Genomic DNA, 23756 nt, shown 5'->3' with positions numbered 1-23756 from the left:
GTCATTTTTTCTGGCAAGAAAAGCACAGTCGGCATTGCTGTTCTTTCAATCAAAAATATAGGAATGTAAAAACCTAGCTGACCCTATTATAGGTCAACAGGATCCACCAGGATTCATTGAGATCCATTCAAAGACAGATCCATCATGCAGTAACATTTCTGGCTTTGTTATAAATAGACGTCATTATGCTAGTGTGAGCAGAGCCTAATACAGTAGGAAAAGACATAGAAAATCTCAGCAACAGGGATTTACTAAGAACATGTTTTCCGTGAAGATGAGAAATAACATTTTAACAACTTATTCCCACAAATAAGGTGACATTGCTCAGATATTCCATCAGTGAATGACTATGGGGATCTGACTCCTGTGACTTCCACCAATGTCTAGAATGAATGGGACACAGCAGCTGGCACCACTTGTCACCAGCTTCTGTGTCTCAGACATTGACTTATAAGAAAGCTACGTTCTTATAGGTGGTGCTGCCGAGGCATTGTGACATATCAATGCAGCAGTAACAGTCCGATAACCAAATTATCATCCCTGGGTTGCACTGATACTGTACTAGGTATGTTGCTATGTTGGAGAAAAAGCAAAGGAGTTTCAGTGCTTTACCGAGTGCCCATGAACTCTTTTTTTTCTAGGCATTGGTGAAGGCTTTAGAATTGAGCCTATGCAGAAAAAAAGAGTTTCAAAAAGCAATAAAGTTTAATAAAACAATAAGACTCCCTTCTTGTTTGGTGATTAGGAGACATGATGTAAAAAATTAAGGCAATTTCATCAATTTTGAGACATCATGAAGAAACAAATGCAAATTACACTGTAAGTGAATATAGAATATTTTTCCATTTAGGGGTTATGTAAAAACTAAACTGACAAAAGACTGTGAGAAGATAAAAAAAAACATTTGCACTATATTTCGTAGCATAGTGATAGGATAGCATGGTTGTGTTACATTACATGTCTATGGATGCTATGTCTCTGAGGCCTGATGAACACACAGGCCTGACAGAGAGGACAGTAAGCAAGGAATGGAAGGACAAAAGCAGAATTTAAATAGTTTGTTTTAAAGGAGAGTTTTAATTTATTTAACCCAGTTTCTACATCTGTTGGAATTAGGGTGGCTTGACACGAGCGTGTTTTTGTGAGTGCACGCACGCACAAAAACATGCTTGTATTTGCAACATTGCATTCCCTTTAGTGTGTGCCTACAAAGATAGGACATGCGTGCACCATTGGGAATGCACGCATTGTTTACAATGGAGCCGCGGCTGCTGCCGGCAGCTCCATTGAAAACAATGCTCTGCCGGCCCCTGCATTCTTTTTACATATAAGCCCTTCCCTGAAAAATAGACAATTTAGTGTAAAAAAAAACTTACTTCTCCGCCGCTGCCGTGACCCCCGCATGGATAAAGAACACATCTGTTTCCTTCATGCCCGCTAGTTAAGAGAATTCCCTACTGGTACATCTGCCACATCTGTGGCAGGTGTAGCAAAGGAATTCTTCAATTCTCTACCGCAGCTGTCACTCATGTCAGCTGTGGTAGAGGATTCTGCTGCTAATTGATTTCAGGTAAGGGCTTTAAATATAAGCCCTTCCCTGAAAATCAAGTGAAAGTACTGTAAAAACAAAAAAAAAACATTCTTACCTCCCTTCGGCTGCCGAGCTCAGCCGTGTCTTCTCCTGGCTGTCCCCGGCTCTCTAGTGCTGATATTTCAGCAGGTGGGGATTTAAAATCCCCGCCTGCTGAAAGAGCTGTTTGTGATTGGCTGACGTGCCATCAGAGATAAGGTTTTTTTTGTTTTTTTTTACACTAAAATGTTTCTTTTTCATTGAAGGGCTTATATGTAAAGCCTTCCCTGCAAAAGAATGCAAGGGTGCCAGCAGAGCATTGCTTTCAATGGAACCGCCCGTAGCAGCCGTGACTCCATTGAAAACACTGCACAGACCTGCATTCTTGCGTGTTTTTGCACATACATGGGTGCGCACCTATGGACGCGCAAAAACACGTTCGTGTGAAGCCACCCTTATTCTTATAAACTTAAACACTTTTGCATCTGCACATTTTATTAACTAGTTGATGCTAATTTCAGTTATGCAGAGTACAAATGTATCAAGGGCACATATTGTAAAATTCTATCTAGGGATAATGGCCTTAGAAACCAATGTATATGTAGCTTACACGCTTTCATTTATATTCCTGTAAACGACTTTTCCCACTAATTATAATTAGTTCACAATCACTTTGTTCTTTCTGGTTGCTGCAGCCAATCACTGTTTATAACAGGTCACTACTGTGACCAGTGATTGGCTCTATCAGTCACATGTCTTGGTCAGCAACAACTTGGTTGCGAAAGAATTTTAAGTCATGAGAATGCCTCTTTAACCCCTTCCTGCTCCCTGACGTAAGGGTACGTCATGGAGCGTTGGAGTATGTATGAAGAGAGGTCTGACACCCGCGGGCAATAGCTGCTATCGGCCGTTCGAGGGTCCCGTATGGCCCCCCCCTGCTATGAGATTGGGGGAGTCATGCAGGTGTCATGGCAGCCGGGGGCCTTCTGAAAGGCCCCAGGGATGCCTTAGCAGACTGCCTATCCAGCCATCCCTGTGGGGTGGCTTGATAGACTGCCTGTCAAATGGCAGTATGACATAATGCTATAGCATTACATCATACTGCAGGAGCGATCAAAGCATCGCATGTTGTAGGAAAAAAAAATCTATAAAGTTTCATTAATTGGAAAAAATAAAAGTCTTAATCACCCCCCTTTTGCCATATCTATTATTAAAAAATCTAAATCATAAAATAATATGTATTTGGTATCACCGCGTTCGTAAAAGTCCGATCTATCAAAGTAGTGCATTATTTACCCCACATAGTGAATGTCATCCGAAAAAGCAAATAAAGAACTGCAGAAATGCACTTTTTTAGTTACCCTGTCTCCCAGAAAAAACGCAATAAAAAGCGATCAAAAAGTTGTATGTACTATCAGAAACTACAGGACATACCGTGAAAAATGAGCCCACGCTCAACTACGTTGATGGAAAAATAAAAAGTTATTGCGCGCACAAAATGGCTGCAGAAAATAATTGAAAAAAATTAAATGTCTTTGAAAAAAAAAGAGTAGTACAGTAAAAAAAAAATGTATACAAGTTTGGTATCGTAGTAATCGTACCGACCCATAGAATAAAGTTATCATGTCGCTTTTGTTGCCGTTAGTGCGCCGTAGAAACAAGACGGACTGAAAGATCGCGGAATGTCATTTTTTTTTTTTTCATTTTACTCCACTTACAATTTTTAAAAAGCACCATTAAAAACTACAACTTGTCCCGCAAAAAAACAAGCCCTCATACAGTGACGTAGATGGATAAATAAAGGAGTTACGATTTTTTTGAAGGGGGGAGGAAGAAACGAAAATGGAAATAGAAAAAGGGGCCGCGTCATTAAGGGGTTAAGCTGTATGTCACCTAGTAACAGGCAATAAGATATTTTATTGGTTTGAGTAACACTTTCTAGCACATTAACCTCCCACTATGCTTGAGCTGCCATTATGAAAGTAGGGATCCATTTCAGTGTAGCAAGCATGCCTGGGACCCAAGGTTTGGGATATGTACCCCAACAGTGCCATAACACAAGAACACTCAGAATAATTTATACCACATATTATTAATTACACGAATCTGATAAATGCGTTCACAATATTAGATCATTAGGTTTTAGTAGATTTACAATTTATTATAACATTTCATTTATTGTTTCAGATCACAATGCAATAATTGTATCTTTTTTTTCTCAGCATTCATTATCCAATAGTATTTTGGATGTTTATAACAGTGACCAAAGCATTTCCAGTTCCACCATGGGGCTGTCTAACACATCTTGTACAGCTGGAGTCGGTGTAAAGAGGGAAGTTATAGGTAAACTATTCAATTAATTGGTTTATGAAAATTGTTTTGTTCTCCGTATAAAAGTGGTGCCTGAAAGTTTGTGAGGCCTTCAGAATTTTCCATTTTTCTGCTTATATTTGACCTACAACTACATCACATTTCCACACAAATCCTGACAGTAGATAAAAAGAGCCAAATCAAACAACTGAGTTAAAAGAGGCTCATGCCCATGAACAGAGCAGGATACGCCAGCGGCTTTATGCCACAGGAATCCTGCGGAGACAAACAAAAAAATCTCTGCTGGCGATCACGGAAAAACGTGCTTTTTACCACATTTGTCCACGGTCTCCATTAATAATATATTAATGGAGACCTCCCGCTGCAGAAAAACGTGTTAAAATAGAATGTGCCGCAGTTTTTTCCCCCGTAAATCTGCGGCAGAATCTCGCATGTGAGGACTGAACTATTATGTTCAATAGAACCTAATAGCTGTGATATTCCACCAAGGATTTACGCCACGGGGAACGCGGCATAAATCCGTCCGTGGGCATTAGTCCTTAGTCATCTATTTATTGAGCAAAATGATCCAATTTTACATGTCTATGAGTGGCAAAAGTATGTGAACCTTTAGGATAAGCACATCATTTAAAGGTGAAATTAGAGTCAGGTGTTGCCAATCAATGGGATGACAATCAGGTATGAGTAGATGACCTGTTTCATGCTAAGGCTGCATTCCCACGAACGTATATCGGCTCGGTTTTCACGCCGAGCCGATATACGTCCTCCTCATCTGCAGGGGGGGAGAGGATGGAAGAGCCAGGAGCAGGAACTGAGCTCCCGCCTCCTCTCTGCCTCATCTCCGCCCCTCTGCACTATTTGGAATGGGGAGAGGCGGGACAGGGGCGTGGCTAATTATCAGAACTTAGCCCCACCCCTGTCCCGCCTCCTTTCATTGCAAATAGTGCCGAGGGGCGGAGAGGAGGCAGAGAGGGGGCGGAAGCTCAGTTCCTGCTCCTGGCTCTCCCATCCTCCCCCCCTGCAGATGAGGAGGACGTATATCGGCTCGGCGTGAAAATCGAGCCGATATACGTTCGTGGGAATGCAGCCCACAGAACAGGGATCTTACAAAGTCTGATCTTCACAGCACATTTGTGGAAGTGTATCATGGCACAAAGAAAGGAAATTTCTGAGGACCTCAGAAGAAAAGTTGTTGATGCTCATCAATATGAAAAAGGTTATAAAAACATTTTTAAAGAGTTTGTACCCTACAAACTATTTCCATCCCAGGAGTAGTTGACCAACAAAGGTCACACCAAGAATTAGTTATATAATAGTCTATGAGGTCTCAAATGAACCCAAGGTGACTTCTAAGAGACTAAAGGCTTTTCTCACATTCTCCAAAAAGAATTGCTGTACATCTGCAGTTTGGTAAAGCTATTGGAACCATGTTTTGTGGATGGATGAAACCAAAATATTACTTAAATGAGCTTAAATGAGAAGTGTTATGTTTGGAGAAAATAAGACACTGCATTACAGCATAAAAACCTCATACCATCTGTGATAAATGGTGGTGGGAGTATCATAGTTTGGCGTGTCCTGCTGCATCTGGGCCAGGATGGCTTGCTATCATTGATGCAACAATTATTTCTAAATTATCCTAGCACATTCTAAAGGAACATGTCAGGACTTCTGCCATGAGCTGAATTTCAAGAGAACATGAGTCATGCAGCAGGACAATGACTCAAAGCACACAAGGCATTCCACAAAATAATGATTAAGAAGAATGAAGTTAAAATGTTGGAATAGCCAAGTCAAAGTGCTGACCTTAATCGCATAGAAATGTTGTGGAAGAACCTGAAGTGAGACGTTCATGGGAGGAAACCCAGCAACATAACAGTTAAAGCTTGTTTTTTTATGGAGGAATTGGCTAACATTCCTCCAAGTCGACTAATCAACAATTACCAGAAATGTTTAGATGCAGTTCTTGCTGCACAGAGGGTCACACCAGATACTGAAAGCAAAGGTTCACATACTTTTGCCATTTACATGTGATATTGGATCATCTTCCTTAATAAATAAATGACCGTGTCTATCATTGTGGACTCATTTGTTTGATTTGGTGTTCTTTATCCCATAGGACTTGTGTAAGATTCTGATGTACTTTAAAGTCAAATATAAGCAGAAATATGGAAAATTCTGAAGGGTTCACAAAATTGTTGAGCACCATTGTACATACTACACGGTGAAGATCTGTTATTTTCTTAACATGTAATCATAATAACATAATGAAAATCCTTTTTTATAATGTTATAGAGTATATTATGATGATTAGTATTTATTTGTCTCCATAGAAATTATTTCAAACTATGGCTCCTGTGGTTTCTAAATTAATAAAATAATTCTTATCCATATTCTGCTGCATTATACCTATATTTAATTAGGACTCATGCACATTACTCTGCTGTATGCAGGGACCATATAAGGTAAAATATGGAAACACTGTTGGTCAGTACTACTGACTTCTTTTTAGGGCTTCTTCACATGGGTGCGATTTTGTCCCATTATTCGACCGTGGTTATCAAGGCCACAAAACGGGATGAAATGAAACCATTGTTTTCAATGGTTTCATTTTCATTAGTGGTATTCTTGCCCGTTAATAGTACGGGCGAGAAAAGATAGGATTTGCCCTATCTTTCACGCATGTAGTTAATACTATGTGCGGGAAAGATAGGGCAGGACCTATCTTCCTGTTGTTGTTTTCAAACTCGTGTGCTATGGTGCCGAGTTTGAATGGCCCAATAGAAAAAAATAAAGTACATGCACAACTAAGCTCTGTAGCATAGTTGTGCATACGCTCGTGTGTTTTTGCTGCTACAACCTATGCTGATTCTGTGCAACAGTATGTCCTCTCATGGGAGAAATACTTCTAGAGGAGAATATTTCCATAAAATGGGATGCCATTATGCATACTGCAATTTACTTTCTTATGGATGGGTAATATGGTCATGTGCATGAAGTCTATCATGCATTGAAAAGCATCTCCTGCGGAAGTATTATCTATCTAGGGCTTAAGGCCCATTTACATGAAAAGATAATCTTTCAAATGATTGAAAGATTGAAGGCTTAAGTGATCATGTTGCATAAAGTGTTAATGGACACTGATGTCCATTACCACTTTATCAGTTTCATTTGCGTGTAAAAGGGCAAGCGGGAGCTGTTTGAAGAGCCCAGCATGTGGAAACAATATTGGTCAATATTACAAACTTCTTTTTAGGGGTTCTTCACATGGGTGAGATTTTGTCCCATTATTCGGCCGTGATTAGCAAAATGAGATGAAATGAAACCATTGATTCAAATTTTTTTTCATTGGTGACATTCTTGCCCGCTAGTAGTATGGGTGAGAAAAAATAGGATGTTTGGGAAAGATATTATGTCTCAATTAAAGATGAGCGAGTATACTCGCTAAGGCTAACTACTCAAGCGAGTAGTGCCTTAGCCGAGTATCCTCCCGCTCGTCTCTAAAGATTCGGCTGCCGGCGCCGGTGACAGGTGAGTTGCGGCGGTGAGCAGGGGGGAGCGGGGGGGGGGGAGAGAGGGAGAGAGAGATCTCTCCTCTGTCCCTCCCCGCTCTCCCCCGCCGCTCCCCGCCCCCCACCGACCCCCAAATCTTTAGAAACGAGTGGGAGGATACTCGGCTGAGGCACTACTCACTCGAGTAGTTAGCCTTAGCGAGTATACTCGCTCATCTCTAGTCTCAATGTATAGAACCCTGTACTGATAACTGGCGAAATCTAAATTATATTTACAGTATTTCTTTAAGAACTAAGCCTTGTGAATAATTACATTTCAAAATTGAACATAGAAGATAGATTTCAGGGAAATAAAATGTATAGCTAAAAAAAACATTCGCCCACAAAGTTTTTTCGGGCCAGAACAATTCTTTCTATGGAACAACAATGATAATGATCTTACAATCACATCGGCGTGTGTTTTACAAGGCTTGCTATTTTAGTGAAGTCAGAGCAAAGATCTCCAAGCATGTTTATTCTGCCCTGTTAGTTTAGAAGCTTGTAAACAATGGTGACTTTGTGATCAATATGAACATCATGCATTTCCATAATCAAATTATTTTGGGAAACACAAGATTCTTTGAAATGTTGGCTGGCGATCAACTGCATAAATTAATTATCTCCTATTAAATGTGTTTCATGATAGAACAAATGGCTTTTTAGAGCTTACAGAAAATCCATTCAATAAGTATCTATATTAACGGATTAACAGCTTGAAAAGTTACATTCAATTAGTACTCAACATTATAAAACCTTTTACTGTTTATTAATGTCATGGAAAGGAAACACAGGATTCTTTCAGTGGAAATTTTTAAGAAATCTGATTAGAATTGAACTAGGGAATGCAGAAAGCCCTAGCTACTGGATAATGGTTAAATACACTTCTTGTATAGAAAACTACTATAAATCTTGACATGATGATTAGTTCCCTAGAAAAAGTAACATTTCTTTCTTTTCCTGTTATCCGTTGCATGTTGGGGTTTCTACAGCTTCCTTTTCTCAGAAAGTTTCCTTTTTTGATTTCCTTAAGGCCTCCTGTCCATGGGTGATATTGCATAGCATTATCCGCGGCGATAATCCACACGCGGGTAACGCATGCAATACTTTCCATAGGATAACTATGAAAAGCGCAGCCTGGTGTGCACCAGCAGAAATCTGCAGCGATTTTCCGCTCGTGTATAAAAATGGCAGCATGCCGCAATTTTTCCCGATAAGCCTATCATAATGATAGGTTCATCACGGAAAATCGCGGTGACTTTAATGCTCTCCCGTGGCGGCTCCCGCAATGGAAATCCCCGTCATTAAAACGCCACCCCATGGACAGGAGGCCTTACTAAGGAATGTACAAGAAATAAAGCTGAATGCAATCATTTGAGTGCAAAAACAGTCTGCCAAGAAAACGTCAAGGTGTGACATCACCTTAGGAGTCATGACTCGTTGACTCGGTGCTTGCACCAGAGGACTTTACCTTTACCAATAAGCCCCAGTCACCAAAAATATATTTAAAAACATTTTAACAGTAACTATAGGTACATAGAAAAGAGCATGTGGTATAGTCTGAAAAATAGGCAGCAGAAGGACACCGTAGAACCATCCCCTTATAACATAGAAACAGCCACTATGTAATATTCAAAGTGCACAAACATATGACCAAATTTGCCCCAAAAGCCAGAGACCACAGCATAGATAAAATATCTGATATAAACATGAACATTACACTCTAAACTCATATAAACGATGAGTGATGAGTTTAACTATGACAGTGCAGTGTAAATAGTAGCTGTTCAGTACTGAACAGCCACTATGTTAACTGAATGGAGGGGGGGGGGAGCGAGAACTGAAATCTGCTCCTGTCGCCTCGCTGTGAGCCAGCGATACAAGCTCCTGTGCAGGAGCATGTATGTGCGGGGACGAGTGTTGGAGATCGCTTGCCCTACATTCGTCCTGTCTAAATGGGGCTTAAGTGAGACAAATAGAAGGCTAATCACCAGGTAGAGGTCAAGCAGTGATGAAGAGGGATGATTTGAGAATGTTCTATGATTGGGACTGCAAAACTAAAATGCCCAATTACAGGTAAAATGCTTGCAAGTTTAGCATATGCATGTATAGGCTAATACAACATGGTGACTAAATGTTCTTGTTTCAGTCAAGCTCATTATGGTGAGGAGTGGAGGACAGAAGGACCAAAGACCTGACATCAAGTATTATAGTCTAGTTAGATATACAGTGTACAGAGTTTAGTTTGTGCTGACCTATCACATGGACTCCACAAGACTCCTATACCAAGACATTAGCAGTAGATCCTTTAAAGGGGTTTTCCAGTTGAAAATTACTAATGGCCTATCCAAAGGATTGGTCATTAATAGTTGATCAGCTGTTGTCTACCACCTGGTATCCCCATCGATCAGCTGTTCATTGGGACAATGTGATTGTAAGATGAGCTAATTTCTGCAGAAAGCAGACAGCACCGTTCTTACTGTAGTGGTCAGGTTTGGTATTGCAGACAAAGTTCCTGGTAAAGAGAATGGTGACTTTGCTGGTAATACCAAACCTAGCCACTACACCAAGAACAGAGCTGTCAGCTTTCTGCAGAAATCCGCTCACTGTATGAGCACAACGGCCTGACAAGCAGGCGATCAGTAAGGTTGCCAGGTGGCAGACCTCCACCGATCTAGTGCTATAGTAGCTCTTCTGTGGTATCAGACCAGACAGGCTAGCCTTTGCTCTCCACATGTATAAATGCACCTTGCACACCCATGATGATGTTTCTTGTTCACTGGCTGTTCTTCCTTGGAGCACTTCTGGAACATACATGGGGATTCTCTTGCTAGGAAACCCAAAAATTTCTCTATAACATTTTAATTTTTGTATGGTTTCATATGAAAATTGACATGGGCGAGAACTATGGAGCAGATTTATGACAATCGGTCTAAAAATGGTTTTGCAACATAGAAGTTAAACACATATCAATGTTCATAGGGAAACATACAAAAATTATAAAGTTATTGAGGAATGTTTGGGTTTTCTAGTGAGAAAATCACCTTGTACTAATCAGTACATACCAGGGACACCCCAAAAGACCTGCTGTTTTGGAGATGCTCTAACCAAGTTGTCTAGGCATCAAAATTTTGCTTTTGTTAAAGTCCCTCATATCCTCACACTGGTTTATTACTTCTGATTCCAACACATCAATTTCAAAAAGGTGTCTCGGAAATTCTTAAAAAATGGTGAAAAAAACACAGTATTATAAATTGATTACTAAATACCTTTAATTATTTCAAACTGCTGATTTTCTGTGGGGGACAATCATTAGGGGAATTAAAAGGACAGCTGTCACCTAAATAAACACAAAGCTTTTCCATACTACTTCTGCCACAGGATGGGTTGCATAACGATAGAGAGTTGAATCCCTACCTAATCCATCCTTCTTGCTCTGCCTGTCAGTATTCATTCCCTGTCTGTGTAACCAGCCTGGTAAAGAGAGGAAGAGTAAGGCCGCACGCACACAGGCGGGTTGGATTCCGCATGCGGGAGCCCACAGTGGAATCCAACCTTGTGCCCAAGATGGCATTAGTGTGTATCTGTATTTTCTTTTTCTGTCCTATGGATGGTCCGCATGGCTCGCCATCGAACATGTGCAGTGCAGATTTTGTTTTTAAACCCCTGCTTTTCCTGCGGAATCCGTGGGCTGTTCGCAATATTAATTGTGGATGGGCTGCGGGTTGGACATCTTCTATGGAAGCTGTCTGTGCAGAAACCACAGTAAAACAGAGCATGTTGCTATTTTTCAACCACCAGTAGAAACCACAATTGGTTTCCGCTTGTGTGCATGAAGAATCATTTTTCCTTAGCATGGTTTGGAGGGTTATTGCTGCAGAATCCGGAGGCGGACACCCGCTCTGGATTCCACAGCAAAAAACCGCCCATGTGCATGAGGCCTAAATTTTGGATTTTTCATCCAAGATAACATTTTGTTGTGTCTGAGCCTCCATTGCTGTCAGTGAAAGAATGGAGCTCACATCAGAAGGGACAGGAAGGACTGCCAACACACAGTGTGTTGTGGGAGATGCAGCACTAATATGCTCTCTGTTAGAAAACTACATTCCCAACTACAGCCTGCGTCGCATCATTCCATCTATGAGTTCCATTCTCTCTGACAGCAGCCAGATGGAATCTTCTTAGATCCCGCTGCCGAAACTGTCAATGCAGCAAATGGTCGGCCCCAACTGCTCACTCTCAATGCTTGACAGTCAGACATCACCCATTGAGAGTGAGCAGTGCGGACTACCCAATTGACTCATTGACTGTGCTGGGAGCCTGGACCTAAGAGGAATCCAGGCAAAGGAAGATGAGTATGAAAAAATGGAGATCAAGTCAGCATGGCAGTGGCTGCACATTCATGCAGTCAGCTCTGCTGATTCTGATTTAAGGCAACACATCAGTTATAAATCTCTGATTCCATCTGTGACCTGGGATGATCTAGCCTTAATTGCACTTCTGAGATTCGGCATGACGGACATTTTTAAAAATTCTTTTATTTAACATTTTCAAAATATAGAAAATAAACTTATAAAAATGTCATCACGCAGGCCGAGTCTTAGTCACATAAATCCGTAACATGCACATAAGATAATTAAACAAGAATGTGCCACAAAAAGTTAAACGGGGCAATCTTCAGGCACTTGATATAAAACAAACACAATAAAGAAAAAACTGTAATAAACCAAAAAAGTGAGGGAAGGGGGAAGGAAAAGTAGGGCAGGAAGGCATGAAGGAGAATTTAAGTATTGGAAATGACTGCACTTGAAAACACCTAAAGAAATGGAACACATCACAATCAGTTTTCCACTTATCTTGACTTTTAGTAATGACTGTTGCACTAATTTATGACATGGAAAGTGAAAACAGTTGACACAAAATTGTTTAAATCAGTATTTCCAGCTGTCTAAAATTTCTAGGATACTTTTTTACAATTAGTGTTTTAATAAGTGTATTTAACTGTTAATTATTTTATCACAAGAGTCATTCATTGTAAAAAAAATGTGTAATTCTAACAGTAGGATTGCAACATAGACAGTTCTTATAAACTACCTCTAAAAGTTCAGCTTCAATTCAGCAATTAATATTTTAATATATTAATTGACAGGTTTATAAGCAAAAGACATTTTATAGTAGAATATGATGTTTAAAAATTGATTGCCTATCACCAGGAGTATGTTAGATAGTAACATAGTATGTTAGGCTGAAGGCAGACAATGTCCATCCAGTTCAACCTGTTTCCACCCCATGTGGATCCAGAGAAAGGCAAAAAAAACAGTGAGGTGGAAGCTAAATTACCCCATTGGGGGGGGGGGGGAATCCTTCCCAACTCCACAATGGCAGTCACAATAATCCCTGGATCAACACACTTCAGAGTAAAGTTCCTATCTGACTCCAAGTCTGGCTGTCGGAAGATTTCCAGATCAACAACCCTTCTGACTGTTAATATCTATATCCTGTAATATCATAGTACTCTAAAAGAACATCTAGTCCCCTCTTAAACTCCTCTATGGATTTTGCCATCACCACATCCTCAGGCAGAGAGTTCCACAGGTTTCACTGCTCTTACAGTAAAGAACCCCCTCCTGTATTGGTGATGAAACCTGCTTTCTTCTAGATGTAGAGGATGCTCTCTTATTACCGTTGCAGTCCTGGGTATAAACAGATCATGGGAGAAATCCTTGTATTGTCCCCTAATGTATTTATACATAGTTATTTGGTCGCCCCTTAACCTCTTTTTTCTAGGGTGAATAAGTCTAAGGTGTTGTCCAGGTCTCCCACCAATCAGTTGCAAGTACTTGAGTATAATCCTGTTCATACTCAAGAACACAATACTATTCATAGTGGCTGCTCTGAGTACTGCAGTGTAGTCCTGTTAATTTCTATAGAAGAATACTGCAGTCCTCAGAACAGCTCCTACAAACAGTGCAGGGTTCTAAGTACGAACAGGATTATACTCCCATGTAAACAATGAAGAGGACACAGCACTCACATGAGCACCATGGCCTCTTCAATCAGCTGATCAGCAGGTGCCCCAGAAGGTGATCTCCTATGGATCAAATATGGATGGCCTATCATGAGGATAGGCGATCCATTTTTAAAAGTTGAATGAGTCAGTTATAGAGTTAGGAGCCATTAGAGTTTTCCCCATGTGCATTAAAAGGGTGTATGGACATCAGACAGGGAAACCTCCAATTGGGAACATCCTCTGTTTGCTAGGATGGAGAGTCAATGCAAAAAATATCTTTCTTTCTGGAGGACTTGGTGTCACCATGTCTTACTATGAGTAATTAATTTTCCCTGCAGTAGTTCTGCCTTTAGGGAAGGGGTTTTCCTAATGGAAAAACCCTTTAAGCAATTATTGTAGCTGTTTTATCATATCATGTGATGATAGGACTGTAATACAATATGCCAGAGCTAATATGCTTCTCATGCTTTTGATTACAGTGTATGTAATTTGAAGATATTTTGTTATGAAGTTAATCCTCTCTGCAGAATGAAATAATTAGGTGAACTACATCATACTGGTGTATTTCTTGCAAAATACCTTAACCCTTTCCTGACATATGGTGGATGCCTGAAGGGAAAGTATGGAGCAGGCAAATGAGCTGAATGTTCTCCAGCAGGTGCCAGCTGTGGTATATATCCCGATTGTTGTTCCTTTAGATGCTGCAGTTAATGCTGCAAGGTTGCAAAGTACATACATACAGTACTTTGCAACACTTTGAGGCAGGTGTGGGAATAATGCAGCACAGTAAGGGCTCATGCCCATGACCAGGTCGGATTTAGCCTGCAAAATATTGCAGCGGAATCAGACCCGGCGACCCCCAGAGACCCCATACTCACCTCTCCGGATCCACAACAAGAGTCTCTGCCGGTGCATATGCGCAGTGCAGCGCATGATGGTGATGCGATTTCCCGCGATACTCCCGCTGTACTCACAGCGTGGAATAGCGCAGGACAGACAGCTTCCGTTGACTGCAATGGAAGTTGTCCACATGATTTTCCGCGATGAATGGTACATGCTGCAATTCTACCCCGCGAGCGGAAAATTGCAGTTGATTTCCGCTCGTGGGCAGGAGAGAATCTGTTAACATAGCATGTCTATGGACAGCTATTGCTGCGGGATTCGCGGTGGGTGTCTGACTGCGAATCCCGCAGCGATTATCTGTCCGTGGGCATTACCCGTAAGAATGCTTTCAAAAATAGATGCGTTAATAGTTTATTTTTGACAATTAACGAAATGCAAACTGAATGGACAAAAGAGAAATGTAAATCAGATCAATATTTGGTGTGACCACCCTTTGCTTCACAACAGTATCAATTCTTCTACTTACACATGTACGTTGCTTTTTTGTTTCCAAACATCTTTTCCAAATGACTATGGTAGGAAGAGGTAAAAATTTAAAAGGGCAACAATCCAAAAAGTTTATATTTAAAAAAAAACCTGTTGTACTGTATGCAATAACAGTTCATTTACTATTTTTTTCTCTTTAGATACGGATACAAGAGCATTAGCCAAAGAGAGGCAGAAGAAGGACAATCATAATCTTAGTAAGGATGACATATTATTTAGTGGATTATATTATATTTGTGATGGGGAAGGCCTCAAGTAATCTGATCTCTTGGTTTGCAGTTTAAGAAAGTTTATCAAGAATAGGTGTTACAGACAAAAATAAGCGTTACAGATTTAATAGAAGAAAAAGTATCAGGAAATGAGTTTATGGGCTCGGATAATAAATGCCAGGAGATAGTAAGAGAATCTGCCTTTTTTCCTGTGGAATTAGCTTTTAAGGCTGGATTCTGGCTGGCTGCCAACAAGAACCACCTTACATATTGATTGGCAAATTACTGACCCATAATTGAAGAGTTAATACAGTAACATTAACATATTCTTAGTCAAACCACATTGTTTCTGTTAGACATTGACTTTTGCGGGTCAGATAAAGTCTTGAATTATCTACATAGGGAAAGAACACTTCTGTCAGGGCTAAACAACTATTTAATATTACATGAAGAACATTTAGTTATTGCAGGCCTAAGGTCTTGTTAAGATTGTAAGGCAAATCTGAATATATTGTCATTATTAGAAAAAGATATATTGATTATTGATGCTGATTTCTTCTTTAGCACCTATTATTTGAGTCTTCAAAATGTATATAGTCTTTGGCTTCACACACTATAATAATGTGTTAGTCGTGCTTTGTGCAAAAACTCTAGCAGAACTGTTGTGCACTATTATGGTTTATTTACTTAGTTCGTACAGTATTTCTTGTGATGATATCCTATAATTTCCTAAAAATGCTTTTAATGAAGAAGTCTATATAATTTACAGATAAGTGTCTAGGAATCTTTACTATCTAGTCCGCAGTAAACTCTAGTGAAAAATGCATTGTTTTTTCAGTTGAAAGGAGGAGACGTTATAATATTAACTACAGGATTAAAGAACTTGGAACACTGATCCCGAAGTCAAATGATCCGTGAGTCTACAGTAATTTCAATTCTTCCTTCATTTATAATATTTTTAATACATACTTAGGATCAGTCAGTACTAGATTTATAATCATACCAAAGGAAAATTAACATCACTATTTCTTATGTTAAGATGGCAGGTCAAAGGAGAACCTCACTTCAGTCTACCTGCACAATGATTTGAAATACAAAAATGCAATGGGAAATACATGCTGACATGGTGACCACCAGTCACTAAGTGTTTACTCCTGAATTTTTTTTTGGTGTTTCTAATACTACAGCATTTTTATTTTTATTTTAGGCTATAGGCACCTAGACTATTATTCAGAAACTAGTAATTATTAGGAAATTATAATACCAGAGTTTCTGGGGGTGCAATGTGCCACGCAGCTGTGCTACATACGCTTTACACAGACAGCACTCCTACATACATTGTTCATCCCATACAACAGGGATCAAAAGCAGTACAGCACTGGAGATGAAGGACCTGTGATGACATCACCATCATGCTCTGCCCCTGATCACATGACTGTGACTCTCCTCCCGAGTGAATGACTTACAAGCTTCGCCCCTGGTCACATGACGGTGATGTCATCAAAGAACCTTCATCGCCAGCCTGACCAATCAGAGGCAGCTCTCACTCACACCCATTCATGAATTCATGAATGGGTGTGAGTGAGAGCTGCGCCTGATTGGTCCCTGCGCTGAGCCAATCAGAGGCAGCACTCACTCACCCATTCATGAATTCATGAATGGGTGTGAGTGAGAGCTGCCTCTGATTGGTCAGGCTGTGACCAATCAGAGGCAGTTCATTCAGCAGGCGGGGATTTTAAATCCCTGGCTGCTGTATACTACAGAGAGCAGTTCAGGAGAACTGCTGGCCGGCCACGCTGAACTCCGTCTGCCGGGACAAGGTGAGTATATATATTTTTTTTATTTTTACACATTTCTGGATGAATTGCAGGGAAGGGCTTATATATTTAAGCCCTTCCCGACAATTCATCCCGCGCTCGCCGGCAGCCCATTGCTTTCAATTGAGCCGGCTGTATTGCCGGCTCCATTGAATTCAATGGGCAAACATCATTGTTCTCTGCCACAGCTGTTACAGCTGTGGCAGAGGAGAATGATTTGTCTACTATTGAGCGCATATAGAGAAGAGAACAGGAATCGCAGATCGCAGATAGGTGCGATCTGCGATTTCTGTTCTATAATTTATTGGACGAGCGCATAAAAAGCGCTCATGTGTCCGATACCATTGCAAAGCAATGGTTTTATAAAATCGCCGGACGCATGCACAAATCGCGCGAAAAAACGCCTGTCTGACTAAGCCCTCAGCGTGTAAAACACGCTCATCTGAATGAGGCCTTAATGTGGTAAAAGTCAAGTTAAGCTTTGCAACATCTATAAACTGATACAGCATACAAAACATTTTGTGAAGTACAAACTCGTGCTTCACACTATGTGATCATTTGAATCTACAGTATATTTGAGCAGAGCTCAATGGCATGACTAGTTGACCCAATAATATAATTTTTATCAGGTCAAATTTGTCAAGGAATCTAGAAAATTGTAGGGTTGAGAAAATATGCCAATTACTCTATGGCCGCACACCTGAAAATACCTGTATTGCTAAGTAAATGGTCCCACTTGTTGGGCCACACCAGAAATATTTCCCTTACTCTAGCTCTGGTGATATTACCATTCCCTTTTAATATTTATTTACAGATGTAGCAAAGTTTGACTTGACTGTTATAACTTTCTACAAGTTATCTTACATTAAGCCATTGAAAAACTATTATTATGTTATCTTAGCACAGCAAAACCCAATGTAAAGCAATTGAACAGGCAAACTAACGGTGGCACAGAAAGTTATTTTAGCGCGTTGAGTCAAGTTAAACTTTGCTACATCTGTGCCTATAAATAAAGGTTTTCCTTTGCATCCTAGTATACACTGTATTACTTTTCTTGCACAGTCTCATTGTGTTTATATATGATTAGATTCAAGCCAGTAGATTTGATGGTCTTAACATATAGCTAAAATAAACAGCCAAGTAGTAGTTTCCATTGATGTTATACTTTGATATTATGTACATTTTTAAATAAGAATTACTACTAAGAATAGAGTTTTTTTACTTTAACAATGAAACGTTCCTCTTTTCTTGAAAAGAGTCAAATATAAAGAATATTATACGTAAAATGATCTTTAAAAATGTAATCTGAAGTCCTTGGCAATGAACATTTTCTTCTCCATTAATGTATAAGTACTGCACATAGATTTTAATCTAAAACTTAATAATAAAAGCAATTTTCACTTAAAATATAAAAACTGTAATGGTGGAATCATAATACATTTAGCGCTCTCACAAAAAGTCTCTCTATTAGTTTCTTTTGACACATATTTTCATTCCAGGATCAATTTTACTATATAAGGAGTTCTTAACTATTCTATTAAAATTTCCATTCAGAAGCAATAATATCTAACAGTGAATAATAGTCATGTAAATCATTATTTCAGGTTAATGTAAAAGATTTTGTAAGTTCTTATGAATTCTGCTGATGTGCACAATTGTGAAAAGGTTATTTCGCCATTTTGCAGTGATATGCGCTGGAACAAAGGAACTATTTTAAAAGCTTCAGTTGAATACATCAAGTGGCTACAAAAAGAACAACAAAGAGGTAGAGAATTAGAACACAGGCAGAAAAAATTAGAACAAGCCAACAGAAGATTGCTGCTGCGTATTCAGGTTGGTTAAGTACGAAAAAGTTCTAAAGTTCTTGAAATTATTCCCACCTATTCTACTACTAGATATTTATTTATTATAACCGGAACCCGCTGGAACCATTTGGAGCAGCAGAATAGATTTAACATTTTGAAAAGATTGCTTAGATGAATTCACTCTGACATTACTAAATGAGGAGCCATTTGATTCGAAACCTATTAGGTGCTAAGAATCAAGGGCACCAATGAATGCCTTTTCATGGTGTAAAACAAGAGATATAAAAAAAATGTGTCGTGTAAGAGAAAAAAATGTGGTCCTTTAAAAGTGTTCTCCGGTTTACATAAAAGGTTTCCTTTATAACTTATATTCAAAGATAAGTTGGTTTGGCTTCTCATATATAAGTAGGGGCAGTATAGTGTTAGCACTGTTGCCTTTCAGCACTGGGATCCTGGATTCAAATCCCACAAAGGGCAATATCTTCATGAAGTTTGTTCTCCCCAAGATGTTGCATGGGCTTTCTCTAGGTACACTGGCGTTCCTCCACATTCCCAAAATATACAAATAGGTGAATATAGTTTGTAACAGTAACCCAATATAAAGCGATGTAATATGCATGTGCTTTATGAATGAAGATGATAGTTATTATTATATTGCCCCCCCCCCAATTTTGCATGTCAGTATTATAAACATGCTAACATATTTCTTGGTACTATGACCCACGCTAACCTGAATAAAGCAACCTCATTGAGTTGCACTTCACTGAATGTTACAGATGCTATTGACTTAACTCAAGATAGGTGATATAGTTTCTTTGGATTGTCTTTAACTTTTGCATGCTACAAGGAAAGACATAAGGAGTCAAAGTGGTATGAAACTCAGCAAAGAAAGAGTGTCCCTTTGTTTTTATTCATTGATTGGGGTCTGAAGACCCCAACCCCTATCTGACCCAAGCTTCTGGCACGTCTCTATGACATGTCATACAATTTTTTTAAAGAGGCTCTTTCTGCTATCTTGCCATGTTGTATTCATAAATACAAGCATTCCTTATAAAATACCAATTATAAAGCATCTATTCTTAAAATTTCACATTCTGTCAATACAGTATTATTCTTTTTGGAAATCAATGGATAAACTGACGATTGGGTGCTGTTGTTTTCCTTGGCAATATGGTGTTCTGCTACACAGTCTCATGGCCCTTTTACAAAGGATGATTATCATCAATATTCCCATGCTCTCTTGGAAATCTGAACGATAATCGTCCCATGTAGATGCATGCATCAAACGGAATGAGAATTTTTCAGTTATTCATTTTCTGCATGTAGAAAAATGAATGACCTGCTATTCAGTGCAAACAGCAGTAGTTCACTTTTGAATGACTGTCTGCTTACTGTGGATGGAGGCTGGCGGGGGAAGAAACGCTCCCGATCTGCCTCTAGGCCGGGAGCACTGTGAGCGAAGTCAATGATACTCAATAATGTACAACAGCATAGGAGTCAGCATCACTGGTGCGAGCTGTTAGGCATCGTTTGCCCAACAACTTGTCCTGTGTAAAGGGACCATCAGTTTGACACTGTTAAGGCCCATTTACATAGGCTGATGATCGCTCAAATGACAGTTTGAGTGACAGCTTTGAGCGATCATTTTGCATAAACTATTAAGTAGCTACTCAGCTACTTAAGAGCAATTAAGTGTGTAAATGAAGCCTTCACTGAATGCAGTTAATAGCCAGAGGGCTCTTATCTGCACTCAGATCCTTTGTTCTCCAGAGGGAAACAATGCTATTAGCACTCCCCATGGAGAACTGCTGATAAGGTTGAACAACGATTTTTAGGTTGGACTGAATTTAACGATCAGCTAGCAGTGCCCGAAAAGCGCACGATGGGCACACGTTTAGACACGCTGATGATCGCTAAAACAATCGCTTTTTAGCAATCATCGCTCAGTGTAAATACACCTTTAGCACTGATTTGATAATGTTAACGTTGCTTATGGACAGGTCAATTAGCAATGGGAATGGAAACGTCCAGTTGTCAGTTTATTCATACATTTCCAGGAGGGTCTACCTAGAGAAACAGGACAACATAGTAAGAAAAGATGATCCAGAATTGATATTTTAGCCAGAGTGCCAAAATTTAATGGGGATAACCGGATAATTGACAGATCATCCTTAAATAATAGACACGCTTTAAAAACTTATCTTACTTTCTAATGAAAAAAAAAATATATCTCACAATGTTTTTATTGCAGGAACTTGAAATACAAGCCCGAGCTCATGGTTTGCCAATGTGCACAGTAGAATTAGCTTCACAAGTAATCAAACAGCAAACATATGGTGAAAATATGACAGAAGATTATGCGCATCAGCTTCCCATGTCTAATGGACAACCAACTGACTTATGTGATGGATCATCAGGATTTTCTGATCCACTCTCACACTTTACAGATCTGTCCTTCAGCGCTGCTTTAAAGGAACAGATGTTAGAAGAATTGTCTCCATACGGAACTGACCCCTTTCTGTCTGCAACATCACCCGACCTTTCCAAAGGAAGCAGCAGAAGAAGCAGTTTCAGCACTGATAATGACGATGAACTATAAAAACACAGAATATACCCTAAAGACAGTAGCTCATGAGCAGGAACCTGTGATCGGGACTTTTATTATGCTTCAAGTATATACAGACTAAAAGGAAAAGCTATTTTCACTGCAGGGAAAGAGTGCAGAATAAACAACTTCATTCTCTGAAACATGAATGTCAAAGTGACATGGTTGTACATTATATTTTGCGCCCATTAAATTACATGGGCTTAAGTGATTTTCCACTATCACAGCTCCAATTAGTAAATATTGCTCAGCATATTTACCTTGGGGCTAAAATCACCTGGTGACTGGAAAAGTCTTAATGATTTTGTGCATATTTATTACAGTATAACATTTCCCACTTGTAATTAAGTTGCTATTTTGCTACTTTGGTAAATGGATCATCCTGTTAGCAAATTTAATTAAGGGTGTTTGAAGTGGACCATAGCAACAGATATTTATTGCAAAAAGTACTAGTCTTACACTCCAGTATAATGAAAATGTTGTGGCCTTTACAATGTGAAGAACTTATTTCCATTTTCCTAATTTCATAGCTGACTCGGATTTTCATGAGGAAATTGCTGTTCTCCATTTCTGATGCACTGTTCTACAGCATCATTTTAACCATTTTGAACAATCAGCTTTCACTAACTCATTAAGGCATTAATAATTTAGTTTATACTCCATGCATACTGACATCAGGGGACCACTGTGTTGTAGTAGTCTATCATTCTGTGATACTGAATAATAAGCAATGAGCCTAAAGCGTGAAAACTAACACAGACAAAAATAACTACAATTGGCATTTCTCCAGCACAGATTAGGACATTAAACCTCTCTTTTTTGTTGGCTATATTAGTTTTAATTCAATAGTTGCAATGGGGCATATGTACAAACACGGACCTGCCAATGAACAGTATAGTATTCTAGAACTTTGTAGATTATACAGCATGCTAAATACCTCTGCTAAGCAGACATCAATTGATGAACAGTTACTGCGCCGAAACTGGCAGAAATATTTAGTAAATAAGTCACACAGTATACTACTTGCAAACCATATTAGCTTTTTTCCGAAACTTACAGCTAAATCCTTAAAGTAACCCTCCTGGACAAACAAAATGGGCACACCACTTCTCTGACTGCCTAAAGCACACTGTGTATTAGTATGCATTAGAGATGAGCGAATATACTCGCTAAGGCACATTACTCAAGCGAGTAGGGCCTTAGCCGAGTACCTGCCCGCTCGTCTCTAAAGATTCGGGGGCCAGTGGGGGGCGGGGAGCAGCGGGGGAGAGCGGGGAGGAACGGAGGGTAGATCTCTTTCTCCCTCTCTTCCCCCCGCTCCCTGCTGCAACTCACCTGTCACCGGCGCCGGCCCCCAAATCTTTAGAGACGAGCGGGGAGATACTCAGCTAAGGCACTACTCGCTCTAGTAATGTGCCTTAGCGAGTATACTCGCTCATCTCTAGTATGCATCATTAGTCTAAAGGACCATTTACACGCAACGATTATTGCTCAAAATTTGTCCAAACGGCTGAAAATTAGTGATAATCATTACATGTAAACGCAGGCATTTGCAGATTTCAGTTCACTTAAAATCCATTGTTTACACCTCTGAAAGACTGAGCCAATATATTCCTTTTGAATGTATTTTGCTCATCTTTCAATAGACTGCAGGATGTTCTCCCCTCGGCATATTTACACTAGATGGGAGGAGAACAATGGAATCTGCTGGCAGCCCCAAGGAGAACAAAGGAATGTGATAGCAGCTGTTTACACAGCTGGGTGTGTGTTTAAACACAGGCTGGGCTCTGCAAACAACTCCTAGAGGTCCTTTTATATGCAAATGAAGATAATAATGTGTTAATGTACATTAACACTTTATGCAAATAGAGCGCTACATCTTTCAAAAAGTTTAAAAGATTATTTTTGTGTGTAAAAGGGCCGTTATAGACACTACATGCTGTTCTGACTAGTAAGTGCAGCTCACATGGGTAGTGCAGGCAGATTAGAGATGCATGTAGTGTCCTGACTAATGATGCATAGTAATTAGAGATGAGTGAGCGTACTCGCTAAGGCAAACTACTCGAGCGAGTAGTGCCTTATGTGAGTACCTGCCCGCTCGTCTCAAAAGATTCAGCTGCCGGCAGGGGCCGGGGAGCGGCGGGGAGGAATGGGGGTGAGATCTCTCTCTTTATACTCCCCCCCCCCGCTCCCCCCTGCTCACTCCCCCAACTCACCGCTCTCCCCCGCCGGCACCCGAATCTTTTGAGATGTAAAGGTACTTTCAGGTACCCGCATAAGGCACTACTCGCTCAAGTAGTTTGCCTTAGCGAGTACGCTCACTCATCTCTAATAGTAATGCATCATTTATTTGCAATCTTTGTTTATCCAGGCTCGGAGGGTTATTTTAATTTTCAAAAGTCATCAGAAGTGTGTTTAATGTGGTGCTCAGTCTGAGTGTCACTCTTCTCAATGCAATTATGCTATAAAACT

The 23756-nt window shown here is 39.8% G+C and overlaps 1 protein-coding gene across 1 annotated transcript in view; it reads left to right on the top strand.

The window, feature by feature from the left end:
- The window catches only part of TFEC (transcription factor EC), a 64327-nt gene extending 42960 nt beyond the window's left edge, over positions 1-21367 (top strand). Inside the window, exons 4-8 of the mRNA XM_066589885.1 lie at positions 3793-3913; positions 14989-15045; positions 15896-15971; positions 18560-18707; positions 20931-21367. Of these exons, the coding sequence (XP_066445982.1) occupies positions 3793-3913; positions 14989-15045; positions 15896-15971; positions 18560-18707; positions 20931-21278 (750 nt within the window). The 3' untranslated portion in view covers positions 21279-21367. The remainder of the gene's footprint in view (positions 1-3792; positions 3914-14988; positions 15046-15895; positions 15972-18559; positions 18708-20930) is intronic.
- The last annotated feature ends 2389 nt before the right edge of the window (positions 21368-23756 follow it).

Source organism: Eleutherodactylus coqui, chromosome 2 (genome assembly GCF_035609145.1).
Source record: "Eleutherodactylus coqui strain aEleCoq1 chromosome 2, aEleCoq1.hap1, whole genome shotgun sequence".
Classification (NCBI taxonomy): domain Eukaryota; kingdom Metazoa; phylum Chordata; class Amphibia; order Anura; family Eleutherodactylidae; genus Eleutherodactylus; species Eleutherodactylus coqui.
This window is presented reverse-complemented; position numbering and strand designations above follow the sequence as displayed.